The sequence below is a fragment of the Hippocampus zosterae genome, chromosome 2 (genome assembly GCF_025434085.1).
Source record: "Hippocampus zosterae strain Florida chromosome 2, ASM2543408v3, whole genome shotgun sequence".
In the NCBI taxonomy this organism is placed as follows: Eukaryota; Metazoa; Chordata; class Actinopteri; order Syngnathiformes; family Syngnathidae; genus Hippocampus; species Hippocampus zosterae.
In genome coordinates, this window is record NC_067452.1 from 21,498,529 (window position 1) to 21,516,731 (window position 18,203).

General features: G+C 43.6%; 2 protein-coding genes across 2 annotated transcripts in view; one reads left to right on the plus strand and one right to left on the minus strand.

The window, feature by feature from the left end:
- Positions 1-18,203, plus strand: part of LOC127596313 (uncharacterized) — a 747,551-nt gene that overhangs the window by 86,815 nt on the left and 642,533 nt on the right. The gene's annotated exons all lie outside the window — the stretch shown is intronic.
- Positions 1-18,203, minus strand: part of cenpe (centromere protein E) — a 44,970-nt gene that overhangs the window by 7,506 nt on the left and 19,261 nt on the right. The window contains exons 30-44 of the mRNA XM_052058567.1: positions 17,401-17,578; positions 17,126-17,280; positions 14,561-14,659; positions 14,290-14,439; positions 13,325-13,408; positions 13,055-13,171; positions 12,855-12,971; positions 12,538-12,759; positions 11,836-12,045; positions 10,422-10,517; positions 10,157-10,237; positions 3,624-3,749; positions 3,303-3,497; positions 3,014-3,211; positions 2,699-2,911 (exon numbers count right to left, since the gene is read on the minus strand). Of these exons, the coding sequence (XP_051914527.1) occupies positions 2,699-2,911; positions 3,014-3,211; positions 3,303-3,497; positions 3,624-3,749; positions 10,157-10,237; positions 10,422-10,517; positions 11,836-12,045; positions 12,538-12,759; positions 12,855-12,971; positions 13,055-13,171; positions 13,325-13,408; positions 14,290-14,439; positions 14,561-14,659; positions 17,126-17,280; positions 17,401-17,578 (2,241 nt within the window). The remainder of the gene's footprint in view (positions 1-2,698; positions 2,912-3,013; positions 3,212-3,302; positions 3,498-3,623; positions 3,750-10,156; positions 10,238-10,421; positions 10,518-11,835; positions 12,046-12,537; positions 12,760-12,854; positions 12,972-13,054; positions 13,172-13,324; positions 13,409-14,289; positions 14,440-14,560; positions 14,660-17,125; positions 17,281-17,400; positions 17,579-18,203) is intronic.

Here is an 18,203-nt window from a genome sequence, read left to right on the forward strand (position 1 = left end):
TAATGGGCAGCATTTTTCACAACCCCGATTTGTTCAGTGGCTATGTCAGCGCTGTTGGACAGTTGGCGTTGGTGCGGCTGGATGGATGGCGGCTGAAGTTGAGGATGAGGAGAGAGGAGCATTTGCGCAGAGCGCCGATGCGTATTTGGAACCGTGAGTCGCCGCTTGGAATTGAAATGGATTTCCATGGGACAGGAGAAGTGAACCAATATCTTTTTTCGTCAATGGATGCTACATCTTCTTGTTGACTTTGAAACTTAGCTTGTAGCCGACGTGTGCACATTTTGAGCATGACGTCTCTGATCCACTGGTTAAAGGACACTTTGATTCTCTCCTCTTTCATCTCAAACTGCTTCAAACAACAAAGCGTGTGACGGAAAAGTGGTTAGGACTGCACGACTGTCCGTGTTTTATGTTTTATGTTATGTGTTGCGTTTATTATTTTATTTAATGTTAACTGTTTTGTAAAGCGCTTTGTTACAGCTGCCGCTGTTGTGAAAGCGCTATATAAATCAGCATGTATTGTATTGTATTCTATTTTCACAATATTTCACACAGAGCAGTGAAACAACACCCTTTTACATGAAATATTGGTTTACCTAGAAACATCTGGTGGCTGATGTAAACAGTGTACAAGAAATATACTGAGGACATCCACAGAGCATATGCTGTTACTTTGGCCTTAATTTCAATATATTCAATTCATACCGAGCATCAAAACTCACAGATAACGTTTTTTGTTTGTTTAAAGAGTGATAGCCTGGCTAATACCCCCGCCACCCTCCCCACAAAAAATAAATACCGTATTTTCACGACTATTCGGCGCACCGTACCAATGGCCGCAGTCTCATTAATGGGTGACATTTCTGTATTTTACACATATACAGGACGCACCGCACGAATAGGCGCAGTTTTAAAGTGGTAAAACATACGCTTAAACATACGGCATGCATGCATGACAACACGTTCGCTAACACGTTAGCTTGAAGCACACACTGAAGCTCGAAGCTAAAACACGTTTTTAAAAAGGCAACGAAAGCAGAACTGAGTTCGGGTGTATTTTATTTACAAGGTACTCACGTTTTTTGCTCAAGCATCACTCAGAAAGCCATCAAAGTCGTCATCTTCTGTGTCCGAATTAAACAATTGTGCAAGTATCGGTAATCCATTCAAACCGCCGGGTTCCCCCTCGTTGTCAGAGTCACTCTCGTCGTCATGTGGCTCCACGGAAATGATGCCGGCTTTGCCAAAAGCTCGAACAACTGTACTAGGAGCAACGTTCGTCCAAGCAGCTACAATCCATTCACAGATCTTGGCGTAACTAGCCCGGCGCTGCCTCCCACTCTTCGTGAAGCTGTGTTCGCCATCGATCATCCATTTTTCCCATGCCGCTCGCAACTTCACCTTGAACGCCCGGTTGATGCCGATGTCCAGCGGTTGGAGTTCTTTCGTCAAGCCTCCGGGAATGACGGCAAGCTCGGAGTTCATTTGCTTGACTTTGTCTTTCACCGCTGGTGTGAGATGGGCACGCATGGAGTCGCAAATCAAGAGTGACGGCGAGGCATGGAAAAAGCCATCCGGTCTCTTAACATACACCTCACTTAGCCACTCTCTCATTTTCTCCTCGTCCATCCAGCCCTTTTGGTTTGCTTTCACGATGACGCCGGCTGGAAACTTTTCTTTCGGCAGCGTCTTTCGCTTGAAAATCACCATAGGTGGCAGTTTCTGTCCGTTAGCATGACAAGCAAGAACGACAGTGAAAGCTGACTTCTCGTGCCCCGTTGTGCGTATCGCAACCGTGCTGGTCCCCTTCTTCTCCACAGTGTGGTTCACCGGGATGTCGAAAGTCAGCGGGACCTCGTCCATGTTGGTAATGTGGTTAGGCTGGATGCGTTTGTCGACAATCTTTTTACTGCAGTAGGTGCGGAAAACGGCCAGCTTTTCTTTGTAGTCCGCTGGAAGTTGCTGAGCCACGGTCGTCTTCACTCTCATAGATAGATGGCGCCGTTTCATAAAGCGAAAGCACCAAGACGGACCTCCTTGAAAATGTTCAATTTTCAATTCTTCGGCTAACGTTTTCGCCCTTAGTCGAATGGTGACCGTGGAGACGCTTCTGCCGGCTGCTCTTTGATCAAGAATCCACCGCTCCAGTTGGTCTTCCAACTCTGGCCACCTCGCCTTATTTCCACGGAAACTGCGCTTGGTCTTTTTGACTTGGCGAAGCTCGTTCTCCTGCTTCCTCCATTTGCGAACCATGGATTCGTTGATATTAAATTCTCTGGCTGGTACCTGCTAGAGGCGTGCCTTACACGCCCACCCTTCACTCATTGCCGGACCCACCCCCTGCGTGCCTGTCCTCCCTCACATCCACCTCTCTTCATATATGTAAATTATGGAGAGAGAGATATGTAAATATAAGTGCGCGGACGCACTTCACTGATTGGCCGACCGATTCCCCGCACTTCACTGATTGGCCGACCTCACTTCCGCCTTTTCTCTATATAAACAGCATGTCGGGTCTCAGCCAGATTTTGGAACTCGGCTCATAGAAAAGACGCATCGCATTATAAGGCGTACTGTCCATTTTGGAGAAAATTTTAGACTTTTAATAGCGCCTTATAGTCGTGAAAATACGGTAATAATAATAATAATGATACAGTTAGGTCAAACAATGAATACATGAGTACATAAAACATACCTGCAAATAGATTTGTCTGCTTTGCAACACTGCAGACCTGCTGTCAGCCTCAGCGCTAAAGAGGCTGTGCATCCGACTGACAACTATTGGCGGCCTGGCGTGCTCATCCTGCATCAGCCTTAAGAACCTGGTCCTTTCTCTGACCTCAGCGGAAACTTCATTGCGGTAATAATCCAAGCCAGACCAAAGTTTCTCCAAAATGTCGCCCATTTTCTGTAAAACCAAGCATGCTTGTTAGTTTTGAAATCAGCAAAAACCTTATGATGGTAAAGGTAATCCCCGGAGGCCTGCAGAATGGAAAAATAGCCAGCTCACCTGCACATAGAACTGTCTTTTTGAAACCAGTTCATCTAGTCTGTGTTCCTGGTCTGAGCAACAGTCCAAGTCTCTAAGAGAGTCAGCTTTGCATCGCAACACATCCTGCGAGCGCCACTCTTCAAAAATACAGACATCAATTTTGACCAACTCCTGAAAAGCTCTCTTGCATCCTCTCGCCTTTCCCAAAAGGACATCCTGGAAAAGCAAAGACCAGAATTTTGTAAAAGTTGTTTGTTAAAGGACTTCAAGGAAACATCAAATGGAAAGAACCTGTAGTTATATTTACAATAATATTCCGGAGAGTCCTCAAATGCTTGATCCCCAGCCCAGAGACAATGTTGTGGACTTTCACTGTGGCTTGAGGAAAGGCGTCGTAGTCCTCGTCACTCAGGAAATTCTCCACCCACAGGGCGTCACCTTTGAATGCGGGGTGAGGCTTACTGGATTCATCAATAAATTGCTGGAATCTTTCAAATAACTCCTGTGAATGACATCATTTGAAGGGTATCAATTAAGTACTTTGAGGGTTGGGCGAACTTGTGATGTGAAAGCAAAGAGAGGATTTTACTCCTTCCATACCCCGCACAAATGCAACGTGATGCATTACCTGAAGTTGCAACGTTGAGTTGTGCAGCCTTGATGATGCTGTCACCTTGGACCTTGTCAAGTCCCGCTCACAGTCGCTAAGCTTCTCATTGAGCAAAGAGATGGTTGCTTTTGCTTCAACGAGCAACTGAAAAGGTGAACAATGGCAGGGTACTTAACGCTTCAGTGTCAATAAACTCAGAAGAAACTTTGCAGTGTTGATAAATACATTGCTGAATGAAGAAGGAAACCCATGGTCAGTTAACTACTGTGTCAATCATATTTGTTCATTCGACTTTGAAAACAACTGTGCACTTTGTCCATATTTTGTTGCAGTGGAGGAACGCAGCAACATGTTGAAACAAAACAAGGAATAAAATACGGAACAGTTGGAATATATGCAACATTTGCCTTTTTCCTTGTTAAATTTACATTTGAGGTCTTTTGGATTTCAGGGGTCACTCCTTAAAACCTTCTGTGACTCTGCGGTGGCCTCAGCCATTCATTATGGCATATTCTGCTGGTCAGGCAGCATCTCAGCCCGGGACAGAGAAAGACTGGACTGACTGGTCAGGAGGACCAGTCTCTGTCCTGGGCTGCTCCCAGGACACTCTGGAGGAGGTGGGCAACAGAAGGATGCTAAATAAGCTAAAAGCTATGATGGCCAGTCCCTACCACCCCCTCCAGCCCGCCCTGACAGCACTTGGTAGCTCCTTCAGCCAGAGACTTACACCCGCGCTGCAAGAAGGAGAGGTATTGCTGCTCGCTCCTGCCGACTGCTGTCAGGCTATTGAATAGACAGACCTGAAAACCTGGACTCACCCTCATTCACCCTTATGTAATATGCTTGTGTTATGTTTATTTATTTATATCTTTTTTGTTCTTCTACTTCTCCCTTTCATAATTTTGCTGCTGTAAATTGGGAATTTCTCCATTGTGAAAAAAAATACAGGTTTTCTTATCTTATCAACATTGCTCAAGATAGACAAAACTTAAAGAGCTATTATTATACCAAATCAATAGAGCTTTAAGCCAAACGTGAACTCCTCACCAAAAACACCCCCAAAGTGGTGTTTTCTTCCAATCGGCCATGTCTGGGCATTGCCCCATGACAAACCATTTTTAAATACCAGCTCCATGGAAGATTGAGGGAGCCACCCCGTACCGCTGGTGGAGACTACGCACACACTCGCTTTCTTCAAGCAGCCAGCAGGATGCCCGACAAGACTAGCTGGGTTAGCGGTGCTATGAGTGACGTCCGCACCTGACCAGGGATAGACCATTCAACAATAGTTTGTCTGTGATCTATTATTTCTCAGAGGTCTGGTGAACGTTGGCCAGTACCAAAGTGGACTGGTTGGCAGATGAAGCCTTAAAACGGGCGCAATTTCCACAATCAAACCTGCTGGAGAGGCCAGAGATGTAAGTAAACCAAACCCCGCAAGCGAATTGGTGACACAGTGTTGTATTAAAAAAAATTATGTCGTGTTATGCACATTACCATGTGCATAAATGAATAGTCCATCACTGATGTATAAAAACTGCCACTTGACTCTAGAGGCTTACATCCTCAAAAAAAACATGTTAATACGATTTACCATTTCGTGCACACGGCAGCGAGCTTTAGGATGACATCTTGAAGGGGCGGGGCAGTCACACGGGGAGAGGCGGGGTTTTAATGAGCTAGGCCTCTAAATTCCGGGTAAGAAAAAAAGCTGCCAAAATAACTTATTCATAAATAAATTAGATCGCCATTGTGACAAAAGTCAAATATAATATGCAGTACTGTATGTGCTTTTAGTTGACTGTGAAAAGCTAAAAATAGCATGATAAAAAAAAAAAAAATCCTCATCTCACCCCTCGGGTGGTGTCCGTCCCCCATTCAGCTCGGGTCCTCTACCAGAGGCCAGGAAGCTTGAGGGTTCTGCGCAGTATCCTTGCTGTTCCCAGCACTGCACATTTCTGGACTGAGATGTCCCATGTTGTTCCCGGGATCTGTTGCAACCACTCATCTAGTTTGGGGGTCACTGCCCCGAGTGCTCCGACCACCAGAGGCACGACTGTCACCTTTACCTTCCTCCATCTATCTATCTATGTCTATATCTATGTGTGTGTGTGTATGTACTAATATATATATGAGTGACCCCCAAACTAGATGAGTGGTTGCAACAGATCCCGGGAACAACATCGGACATCTCAGTCCAGAAATGTGCAGTGCTGGGAACAGCAAAGATACTGCGCAGAACCCTCAAGCTTCCTGGCCTCTGGTAGAGGACCCAAGATGAATGAGGGACGGACATCACCCGAGGGGTGAGATGAGGATTTTTTTTAAATACATACATTATATATATATATACACATATATATATATATATATATATACACATATATATATATATATATATATACACATATATATATATATATATATATATATATATATATATATATATATATATATATACATACATACATACATACATACATATATATGGCGGCTGGATAGCTCAGTTGGTAAGGCATCGGTTTGGCATACGGGAGACGGTGGTTCGAATCCCGCTTGGATCCTTCACGCTAATGCCTACATCATACAATGATGAGAGACAATAAAACGAATGACATGCCGGCTCAGACGTCGCCCGGCCAAACAAGGAACCAGAGCACCTTGATGAAAAATGGGCTACTGGTACAAAGCGGAGATGGGCGAGATGCGATAACATGGCTCTGTTGGAATGCTACTACTCAAACAAACCTAGTCAGAGGGGTTACATGCAGAGAATGTGGGCTAAATGGTTACTTCGAAACCCACAGTCACGGTTGACCACGAAACAACTAGTATCTCAGTGTTTCAACATCCACAAACGGCAACTGCTGTCACAACTTGAGATTGATGAGGTACAACGCATGTTCCATGGTGAAGGGCCCCAGGCTGCCAGATCAGAGGAAGAGGTCATACAAGAGATTGGGAGGCAAGCCCCAATGAATGCAGATGATGAGATTGGGTGGCCAGCCCCAATGAAGGAAATGCTGAGCGAGGCAGCAACTGACCTGAAAGCTAAAATCATGGCGAGAATGAAAGCTAGGCAACCTAGAAACCGATTACAACGGCTATGTGAAGCACCATCTGAAAGTCTCATGGAAAGTGTGAATGCAGCACTGAGGGCGATCCCTACCGTAACGATCACAGAAACAAATGAGCTGATATATAAGAGCAACCATGGAAGCCATGAGATACGTTACCCACCATGGAAAAGACGGTTGGAGGCTAAGATCAAGGCGGCCCGGAAAGATGTGAGTCAATTGACCGAGGCCCTGAGAGGTGTGATGAAAAGGCCGATACCCGAGAGGTACATCCAGATGACCATACCATGAAGCACTCGAAACTGCCAAACAAAGGCTCCAAGCCTTGTCCAGTCGCCTCAAGCGGTACACCAAAGAGAATGAGGCCAAACGAATAAACAGGCTGTTCGCAACACAACCTGCGAAAGTGTACGCTCAGTGGCAGGGTCCTAACAACAGAGCTGACCCACCAAGACTGGAAACTGAAAGGTACTGGAAAGGCATATGGGAGAAGGAGGTTGCACATAACAGCAGTGCACACTGGCTGGTGACCCTGAGAGAGGAGCACAGCAACCTCCCTGAACAGAACCCAGTTACCATAACAGTGGCAGACATACAGGAAAGAGTCACAGATATGAAGAACTGGACAGCACCAGGCCCGGACATGGTCCACACCTACTGGCTAAAGAAACTCACAGCACTCCATGAGCGCCTAGCAGTACAAATGAACCAGCTGCTGAGGGATGGGACTCACCCAGAATGGCTAACCGAAGGGCGAACGATCCTGATCATGAAGGATCCCTCGAAGGGTGCAGCCCCATCCAACTATCGGCCAATAACCTGTCTCTCCACAACATGGAAGCTCATGTCAGGAATCATTGCGGCTAAGATAAGTGGACACATGGATCAATACATGAGCGAGGCGCAGAAGGGCATTGGTAGAGATACCAGAGGAGCCAAACATCAGCTCCTGGTTGACAGAACAGTCGCACAAGACTGCAGGTCCCAACGTACCAACCTGTGCACAGCCTGGATTGATTACAAGAAAGCCTATGACTCGATGCCACATACATGGATCACTGAATGCTTGGAGTTGTATACGGTGAACAGGACCCCAAGAGCCTTCGTTGCGAACTCGATGAGAATGTGGAAAACCACACTTGAAGCCAATGGCAAGCCACTTACCCCAGTGTCCATCAAATGTGGCATATACCAAGGTGATGCACTCTCCCCACTGCTGTTCTGCATAGGACTGAACCCCCTAAGCCAAGTAATCACCAAGACAGGCTATGGATACCGCCTCAGAAATGGAGCTACAATCAGTCACCTCCTCTACATGGATGACATAAAGCTGTATGCTAAGAGTGAAAGGGACATAGATTCACTGATCCACACAACCAGGATCTACAGCAGCGACATCGGGATGTCATTCGGGCTTGAGAAATGTAGTCGGATGGTGACTAAGAGAGGCAAGGTAGTCTGCACTGATGGGGTCTCACTCCCTGAAGGAACAATAGCAGACATTGAGGACAGCTACAAGTACCTTGGTATACCACAAGCCAATGGCAACCTCGAACTGGCAACAAGGAAAGTGGCTACGGCCAAATACCTCCAGCGAGTGAGGCAAGTCCTAAGAAGCCAGCTCAATGGCAAGAATAAGACCCGGGCAATAAACAGCTATGCCCTGCCAGTGATCAGATACCCTGCAGGAATAATAAGGTGGCCAAAGGAAGAGATTCAGACCACGGACGTTAAGACCCGAAAGCTCCTAACCATGCATGGAGGGTTCCATCCCAAATCCAGCACCCTGAGACTGTACGCAAGCCGAAAGGAAGGAGGCCGGGGACTAGTGAGTGTGAGAGCCACTGTCCAGGATGAAACATCCAAACTCCATGAATACATCAAGGAGAAGGCTCCAACGGATGACGTACTCAGAGAATGTCTCAGACAATGGGGAACAGAAGATGAGGCGCTGGAAGAGGGACCATCATGGGAGGACAAGCCCCTACACGGGATGTACCACCGGACCATAACTGAAGTGGCTGATCTCAAGAAGTCCTATCAGTGGCTAGAGAGGGCTGGCCTGAAGGACAGCACAGAGGCACTCATCCTGGCTGCTCAGGAACAGGCCTTGAGCACCAGAGCCATCGAGGCCCAGATATACCACACCAGACAAGACCCAAGGTGTAGGTTGTGCAAAGAGGCACCTGAGACGATCCAACACATAACTGCAGGGTGTAAGATGCTGGCAGGGAAAGCCTACATGGAACGCCATAACCAGGTGGCTGGCATAGTCTACCGAAACATCTGTGCGGAGTATGGACTGGAAACCCCAAGGTCAAAATGGGAAACACCTCCGAACGTGGTGGAGAATGACAGAGCGAAGATCCTGTGGGACTTCCAGATCCAGACTGACAAGATGGTAATGGCGAACCAACCAGATATCGTGATCATAGATAAAGGGCAGAGGAAAGCCATTGTAGTGGATGTAGCGGTCCCAAGTGATGGAAACATCAGGAAGAAGGAACATGAGAAACTCGAGAAATACCAAGGGCTCAGAGAGGAGCTGGAGAGAGCCTGGAAGGTAAAGGTGACAGTCGTGCCTGTGGTGGTCGGAGCACTCGGGGCAGTGACCCCCAAACTAGATGAGTGGTTGCAACAGATCCCTGGAACAACATCGGACATCTCGGTCCAGAAATGTGCAGTGCTGGGAACAGCAAGGATACTGCGCAGAACCCTCAAGCTTCCTGGCCTCTGGTAGAGGACCCGAGCTGAATGAGGGATGGACACCACCCGAGGGGTGAAATGAGGATTTTTTTTTTAAATATATATATATATCGGTTTGGCATACGGGAGACGGTGGTTCGAATCCCGCTTGGTGCAAAAAATGAGCACATAACACCATCCAGTGTGGGTCCTTGGGCAAGATCCTTCACGCTAATGCCTACCTCATACAATGATGACAGACAATAAAACGAATGACATGCCAGCTCAGACGTCGTCCGGCCGAACAAGGTCTGCGTCAGGTGCTGGGGAACCAGAGCACCTTGATGAAAAATGGGCTACTGGAACAAAGCGGAGATGGGCGAGATGCGATAACATGGCTCTGTTGGAATGCTACTACTCAAGCAACCCTAGTCAGAGGGGTTACATGCAGAGAATGTGGGCTAAATGGTTACTTCGAAACCCACATTCACGGTTGACCACGAAACAACTAGTAGCTCAGTGTTCCAACATCCACAAACGGCAACTGCTGTCATAACTTGATAATTAATATATATATATGCCCTTTACATCAATGCCAATCTGTCCTTCAAGTGTTTCATACATTTGCCAAACTTGTTTACATTAAAACATACAAAAGAGTACCACATTTTACTATGTTCTGTACAGTAGCAAAAACAATTATTTTACAGGGGAACGTGTGTGTCCCTAATACTACCCGGTATGTAAAGTATCTTGCGATTACAGAATAAAAAACGAGTTCAAGCAAACCTGCTGTGATGCGATTGCCTCCGCTTGTACCACCGTTTCATTTTTCTTTAATGTGTTTAGCTGCTCTTCCAGCTGCTGTGCCTGGAGGCAGAAGGAAACATTTACAGTACTGTACTTGTTAAGACTACCCTTACTGAAAGCATTTAGAATATCAACAAAATCTGTAATGTTGCATGTTTTGATGAAGATGTACGTGCCCTATTCTTTGTAATCTGACACAACTGATCTGCACAAAGTTTTAAAAAAGCCCATGAGTGAGACCTACCTCCTGTCGAAGGTTGGTCTCCATTTTTGTCACCTCGGCCTGCTGTAGCAAACTCAAATGATTCTGTTCAATCATACTCTGTTGCATTGTGGAGGCCTGTGATTGACGATCAACAATAATGTAGCGCTTCAAAAATGGTCTACAGGAGTTTATATTTTGAACAAGCAACTGGCTTTGAATTAAAGATGAAACATGACTACAAAACTGTACCGTGCTTAGCGTGTCCTGTAGCTCAGTTTTGAGGTCTTGCAGAGAAAGCTTGAAACGGTTCAGTGCAAACCTTCCTATAATTTTTTGTTAAATCTTATAATATTAAGTTTAGTAGCCGACAAACCACGTGAAATTATAAGCATGCTACCTCGACTACAATGTCAGGCGGATTCACCTAGTAGTTGCCCACCCCCCTTTTTTTGTGTGGAAAGAAGGCTTTTTCATGGAAAATGAATATTGGAGAATGAGCTTCAGAAAGATTTCAGGACTACTAAGCACTAAAAGTTGAACACTGAACTATTTTCTATAAGTAGAATTGTATCAAATAAAGTTTTGATCAAACGTTTACATACACTTGTAAAGAACATAGGGCTATGTGTACAACTCAGATTTTTCTCTGACAGATTTAAAAAGAAAACAAACTAACATGAAATTTGGTTCTTTTACTTTGCGAGTTCGCAGGTTTGGTCACATTTTTCTGTTGAGTCAAAAATACAGGAATGCATGAATTAGGAATTTTGGTGACTTGGAAAGCTGTGTCATGTCACTTGGAGCAATTTCCAAGCAGCTGCAGGTCCCAAGAGCAACAGTGCAAACAACTGTTTGTAAGTATAAATCATCAGCCAGATAGTTGGGTGTGGGGCATAGCGGTGTGTTTCAACAGGACAACAACCCCAAGCACACATCAAAAGTGGCTATGGAATAGCTAAATCAGGCTAGAATTCAGAGTTTAGAATGGAATTCCCAAAGCGCAGACTTAAACCCCATTGAGAATGGACAATGCTGAAGAAACAAGTCCTTGTCAGAAATCCAACAAATGTGACTGAATCGTACCAATTCTGCTAAGAGTCGTCAACGATTAAACCACAAAGCTTGCCAGAAACTTGTGGATGGCTACCAAAAGCGTTGGACTGAAGTGAAAATGGCCAACTGACATGTAAGCAAATATTGGCATTGCTGTATGTATATTTTTGACAGAGCAGATGTGGTCACTTTACTGTTAATCCATAGTAAAGAACCCCCCCAAAAATCATAAATGCACGGGGGGTTTTTGGAGGGGGGGGGGGGGGGGGTGATAAAGAAGTATCCGTTCCAGTTAAACTATGAAAAAAATCAGGAGACCCATGACATTAGGTAATTTACAAGGATATGTAAACTTTTGATCACAAAGGTAAACTTCAAGCTGATGTGTTCCTGTGGTCACCTCCAGTTGTGCTCTGAACTGGTTCGTCTCCTGTCCCACTGCCTGAAGTTGGCCGTGCAGCTGATCTCGCTCTTCGCGGAGAGATGTCACTTGACATACCAGCTTCTCCATCTCAGACTGGATATTGCTTCGCTCTGTGACCGCACACTCAAGCTCCTCAGACAGCCTCTGAATCTGTGAAGATGTGGGAATTTGGATGAGTTGGAATGACTAACTGTATACATAAAAATATCGGTGTAAAACTGTGGTCAAGAGCAAAAATATATTTAGACCCAAAACCATAGATCCATATTAAAGAAAATACTCAACTGTATTCATAAAGCACTTGAAAACAAGTGCTGTACATGGAGCGAAAATAATTACTACAACTAACATAAATAAAACCTCCTTAGTTTTGACAAAGTGTAATAAGCATTGACTTAAAGCGCACACCAAATTGACAGCAATTCCTCACTATCTGGAGGCGATAAGTAATAAAGCCCCAACGACAATAGCAAGTAATTGATGTCCGTAAAAAGGTCATACCTACCAATACTCAAAATTAAATATACAAAATTTCAAAATCAATCTTGAGATGGATTCCCAAAAACGCAAGCAAATGTGATCTGAATCTGGGTTTTTATTTATTTATGGCTAATGAATGGATTATTCTGCCCATCCCAAATTGATAGGCCATTTATTAAGATCTACAAAGTTCCTTACCATTTCGACATTTTCCTCCCGTTCTGTTTTGAGCTGGATATTGCCCCGTCTCAGTTCCTCCACCGTATCAAGGAGCTGATCCCTCTCTTCAGTGAGCGACGTCACTCTGCAAAGCAACCTCTGAGTCTCTTCCATCAAAGTCTGATGTCCAGCTTCCTTGTTGAAACATAGGTCGTCCCTTTCTGCTTTCAGTGTTTCAAGCTCTTCACTCAAAATCTTTATCTGTTTAAAGGAAGGCTATTTTATAGGCTTCAAAAACATAGAACAGATGGAAAAATCATGTGGGGAAAACTAAATCAGTATGACAACTTATTTACACTTTGCTTTAAATCAGACTCCTTCTCCTCAGTTACTTTTACAAGAGTACAATTCTTTTGCTTCAAATCTTCAAACTCAGCTTGAATAGAGTGTAGAAGATGTTGAGACTCTTCAACCTAAAAATGAGGAAACAATTAAATGGAGATTAAACGGAGCTCTGTCATAAATAAATAAATGGATAAACAACGTTTCAACAGACTTGATGTTCCAGCTGAGTTTGTTTCTCTCGAGCCATCCTTTCAATGTCATTATTTCTCTGAACTTGATCTTGAAGCTGAGATTGGAGGGAATGTAGAAGGCTTTCGTTCTCTGCAGCCTAATATTTCACACACACACACAAGCGCAGTTTCAAATGCCCCAATTCAGTTATCGGCTCATAGAGAGAAAGCAAAGCAGTTAATGCCGAAATTATTTCATGATCTGCAAAACATTATTTTGCAACGTGAAAAAAAGCAGAGCATTCATCTACCCCATCAATAAGTTGCTGCAGCTCTCCCTCGAGTTGGTTCTTCTGCTCACTGACCTCTTGTAGTGCAGCCTGAAGTTGCTCTTTCTGAAATGGGAAAACAAACGTGACTGTCTGCAGAAAAATCTGAAGGACAGACTAGGCTAATGAAATCAGAACTGACTGGACTGCTCAGTTATGCATAACTAGGTCAACATACATATGTATATAAAATAAAAAGACCAATAGTAAAGTAGTGGTATATTAAGATATTTTGTGATGTTTTCTTTAATCAATGTATATCTTCTCAGTGAAAACCTGCTTTGAGATGATTGCATGACTTGGTGACTTGCTTGCCTAAGAAACTTCAGAGATAAACTATTTAGCCTGCTTGGACGACTTCATAGTCTGCTTTGCTTGAATTGTCAAAACTTGATTGTGATCAATGCCACTTGATTACACAACAAACAGTGTGGCGTAGGGAGGGATGAGAATGGCCACTCACCCCTCCCGATGCACACACTTTAGAGGATAAAAGGAGGGGAGCGATGCTCCTCAGCAGAGTCTGCTGTGGGTTAGCGTACGAACGCCCAGCTTGTATTGAAGCTCACTCTGCTGAGGGTGTTGGCTCTCCACCCTAATGGCATACGGTAAGAGTTCTTTAGCTTCATATAACTTGTTTGAACTGTGTTATCACTTATGTGTGGGACCAATAAAGTGCCTATTGTTGGTAGCCAGAAGTGTCTTGTCGTTATTTCTGAGTGCCTATCTCCGACGAACCTTTATAAAACTTGATATTCATTCAAATTGAGTATCAGAAGTGTTTCAAAACAAGTAGTAAATGTTTGTGTGCCCCACAGGTTGCAAAGCCACAACATAAACCCCCCGACCTCCTAAGAGATACACATTACCTGAAGTCACCACAAAAGGAGGGCGGTTAAAGGGGGTACAATATTGTGCTGATGCTTTGCTTCAAGAAGACAACCTACTTGTGTTTGAAGTGTCTCAAGGTCTGTCGTCATGTCATCAAAAGGCTTTGCAAAGTTGAATATTTGGGAATCTTCTAACTGTTTGAGCCGTTGTTTCAGATCAGCTATTTTCCCATGTGCAGTTCTGAGCTCCTCTTGATTCTCAATCATCTGTTTTGAAAACAATTATGGAATGAGCTATGAGGCTATGGTCTTGGACAAAAAAAAAGAATAAAAAAAATACTGAGATGGAAATGAAGACATTTAGTCCAGTGTTAGGGTGAAAATGTACCATATCTATATTTTCTTTTAGATCCATCCGGAGCTGGTCTCTCTCCTCTGTCAGCGCTGTGACCACCAAATCTTCCTTCATCGTGTCTTCAGCAGAAATCTGAACACCAAACATCAAGACAAGGTTTTTGATATCTTCATCTTTCAAAATACATTTATAGCCGACACACAAATCTTTCTGAGAGCATTCACTCCTTGTCTGATTACTGTGCCATTTCCTCAAACTACCTTTTATAATTCGTATGTGTTATTATGAATAATGATTAAATTTCATTTTCAGACACTGATCACGTTAATGAGGTCTCACAATTAGGAAACGGATAAAAACATGCAAAAAAAATGTTAATCTCTTCTAGTGTTTGCACTTTTAAACCTCGTAGTCCACCGCTTGCGATAAATGTAAAATTATGTCTTTGAATCAAAGGCAAAGGCATTCGGAAAAACATGAGAGAGCTGAAACGTATGGGGGGGGGGGGGGGGGGAGGGGGGGGGGGTTCTAAAATGGCCTAAATTTCATGACGTCTCCGGCTGATAATTCTCAGGCATTGCAGCAATAATAAAAAAGGTTTTGATTCCGTAATCTTCACAATTTACATATTTTGCACCATACAGACCCATTATAATTCATATTTTTGAATGCATCGTAAACCTAACGTGTAAACATGCATTTCACGCGATTTTTACGTCAATCGCTTTGTTTTCGCTTGGACAGACGTATGCATGCCACATTGTTGGGTTGAGGTCATTCCAATTGTGCAACTTTTAGGTGGCGCCAGAGGATCGCAAATGAGTTTGCCTTTTTGCAGGAGGCTTCAAACCAATGCATTTTACATGAACACGTCCGTTCGGGATTGTTAGTAGGGCTTGGTTGGGACCTCCAGACACAATTTTTTTTTCCTTTTGCAAAAAATAAAGAATAAAAAATCCCAAACAACTAATAAAAACTATATATGTATGGATAGCACAGATGCCTCTGAACATTTTGAGTGTTTGAAAAAAAAAGAATGTTTGTATAACACAAAATACATCATTACAAAAATTGTAAAATGCGTAACTTAGGGGTTTTTTCATTTGAAGGACCCAAGGGTTAAATGATAATTTCCACATTTCAAGGAAAAAGTCAAGCAACACGGTTATGTTGACCACAGAAATGTATGCCTAGTATGTCACAACCCTACTTACAGTACATTCAACGGTCCTTTAAAACAGCGATGTTAAAGTCAAACAAATTGTGTGATGTTTAAACTTTTCGTGGACATCTCAATTTAAGAATACATCTACTTTTAAACTTTTTCTTATGGTGTCAAATCAGAATAAAGGGTGTGCACTTGTGAGAATTAAGAACATCTTGGACAATGGTCTCCCCTGGGTCCCAAAAAGATGGTACAGTGAAACTCCTCTAGAATGAAACCTACATGGGCAAAAATACCCCCTTATGTGAAAAAATCTTCATGCATGTACACAATTCCCATTCTCTTTCCTCCCATACGACGAAAACCTCAGTTGCGTTATACAAAATCATTTTCTCTGCTCCAGCCTCGCAAAGACATTCACTACAACAAAGTCTTATCCAACAGCGACCGCTACTGCTTCGTTTGAAAAAAGGCAACAGCAACCACCACACTGGTTTACATAGTGAACGATGTTTATTTCGGTCACAGCTGCGAGTTTCCTGGACTCAACATACTCATAGCTGCTCTGCCATTGGCTTACCGAGCATCATCCTGGCCTCCGATTGACCAAGAGGGACCTCACTGTCTATGTGTGTAGATACTGAAGCTTGATCCATAGCATCCGATTAGCTGCCCGGAGTAAATTGCTTATGGCTCGACGGACATTCAAATAAACGAACGTTTCCTCGAATGCTTTACTTGTTATCATGCTAAAAACACCCACGGGACGCTTCGTAGTCGTCGATGGCCCTAGTTAGCGCTCGAAGGCTAAAAACCTTACGCTAACTGGGCGTTTCTCTCTCATTCGCGCTCCAGTTAGCATAAGGTTTTTAGCCTTCAAGAGCTAACTATGGCCATCGACGACTACGAAGCGTCCCGTGGCTGGCTTAAAAGTTCATTGCATGGCAGGAAGTATTTGTTATTGTTAGATTCAGACGAGGATGGACGTTGCATTACTAAAATGGCTACAAAACGGACCTTTGGATATCAAGCAGCTAAGACAAGAAGAGCTCTGATGCTGGAAGAGAGGGTAAAAGTGATCAAAATGAAAGACTGAGCAAGAATAAAAGAAAAGACATTATCCAAGAAATTGGTGTAAGTGAATGCTGATCGTAGATTTCGCAATTATTTGCCCTTTTTTCTTTCTACACTGACAATATGAAGTGTCAAATAAGGGTGTGCTCATACCTATGCACTATTGGAATAAAAATAGAGTACACATATGTTTGTGTGTGCGTGTACACATACGTGTGTGTGTGTGTGCGCGCTTACAGCTGAGATCAAATTTGCTACAGTGAAAACCCCCTGTTGTGAAAAATTTCTTGCTGCAAACATGATTTCGTTGTAGAGGAGTTCACTGTATTTGAGTTTGAAGTTTTGCTCCAAAAACAAACCTGCTTTTCCGAGTGGTTCACTCCAAATATGGGAGCTTGAAGTGACGTCAGTTCCTGCAGCTGAGCTCTCAGGTCTCCCTCAGCTTCTTGAGATGCTGCAAGCTCCTTTTGCAAGTTTGACACCGTTTTCTCGAGTTCCACACTATCCATGATATCTGTGAATGGAAATCATTTCATGACTTGCTATCACTCTCAAAATTCATTGCTGTCAGGCTGGGCTACTTCGAGGATTGGTAGGGCGTGGCAGCTGCATTACAACAATTCGGAAAACTTACTTCTGGGGACATTGCCATCGAGCAGAGTGGTTAGCTTGAGGTTCTCAATAAACACAACGCTAAGCTCTTTCTGAAGATCTGCCTGCATTTTCTTGAAATTAGACTTTTCAGCCTCAAGTTGAAAACGCAGGCTGTTGACTTCGGCTTCCATCTTTTCATGGCTGAGAGTCAGGGTCATCTGAAGAGAAGATGATAACGACAAGGAAATGAGCTTTCAAGCAAAACTCTCTCCCACATTCTCAACATGAGCAATCACAGTGTACTTATGTAAAAGCATATACAGTACATTTAGACAAGGGAAATGTTTGTTACGAGATTTTTGGAACAATAGTTTTAACTATGGATGTCAAATCAATAGTATCACAACAAAGGTACTTCAGAAAGTATATAATTCATTCCTGAAAAATATAATTGTAATATGTATGGCCAGGGGAAATGCTGTCTTACTGCGGCACAAAGCCTTTGTCAAAGCAAACGGTGCAAATGCGCTGTGTTTTGTTATCAAAAAGCAATCTTTGCTTTTCTTTTATTCTTCATTCTTTTCCCGTCTTGAAGATGGTCACCTCCTCCTTAGTTTTGACAAATTATTATAAGCAGTGACTTAAAGCGCACACCACATTGACAGCAATTCCTCACTATCTGGAGGCGATAAGTAATAAAGCCCCAACGACAATAGCAAGTAATTGATGTCCGTAAAAAGGTCATACCTTCCATTTTATGGAAACCCAATACTCAAAATTAAATATAAGAAAATTCAAAATCAATCTTGAGATGGATTCCCAAAAAACGCAAGCAAATGTGAT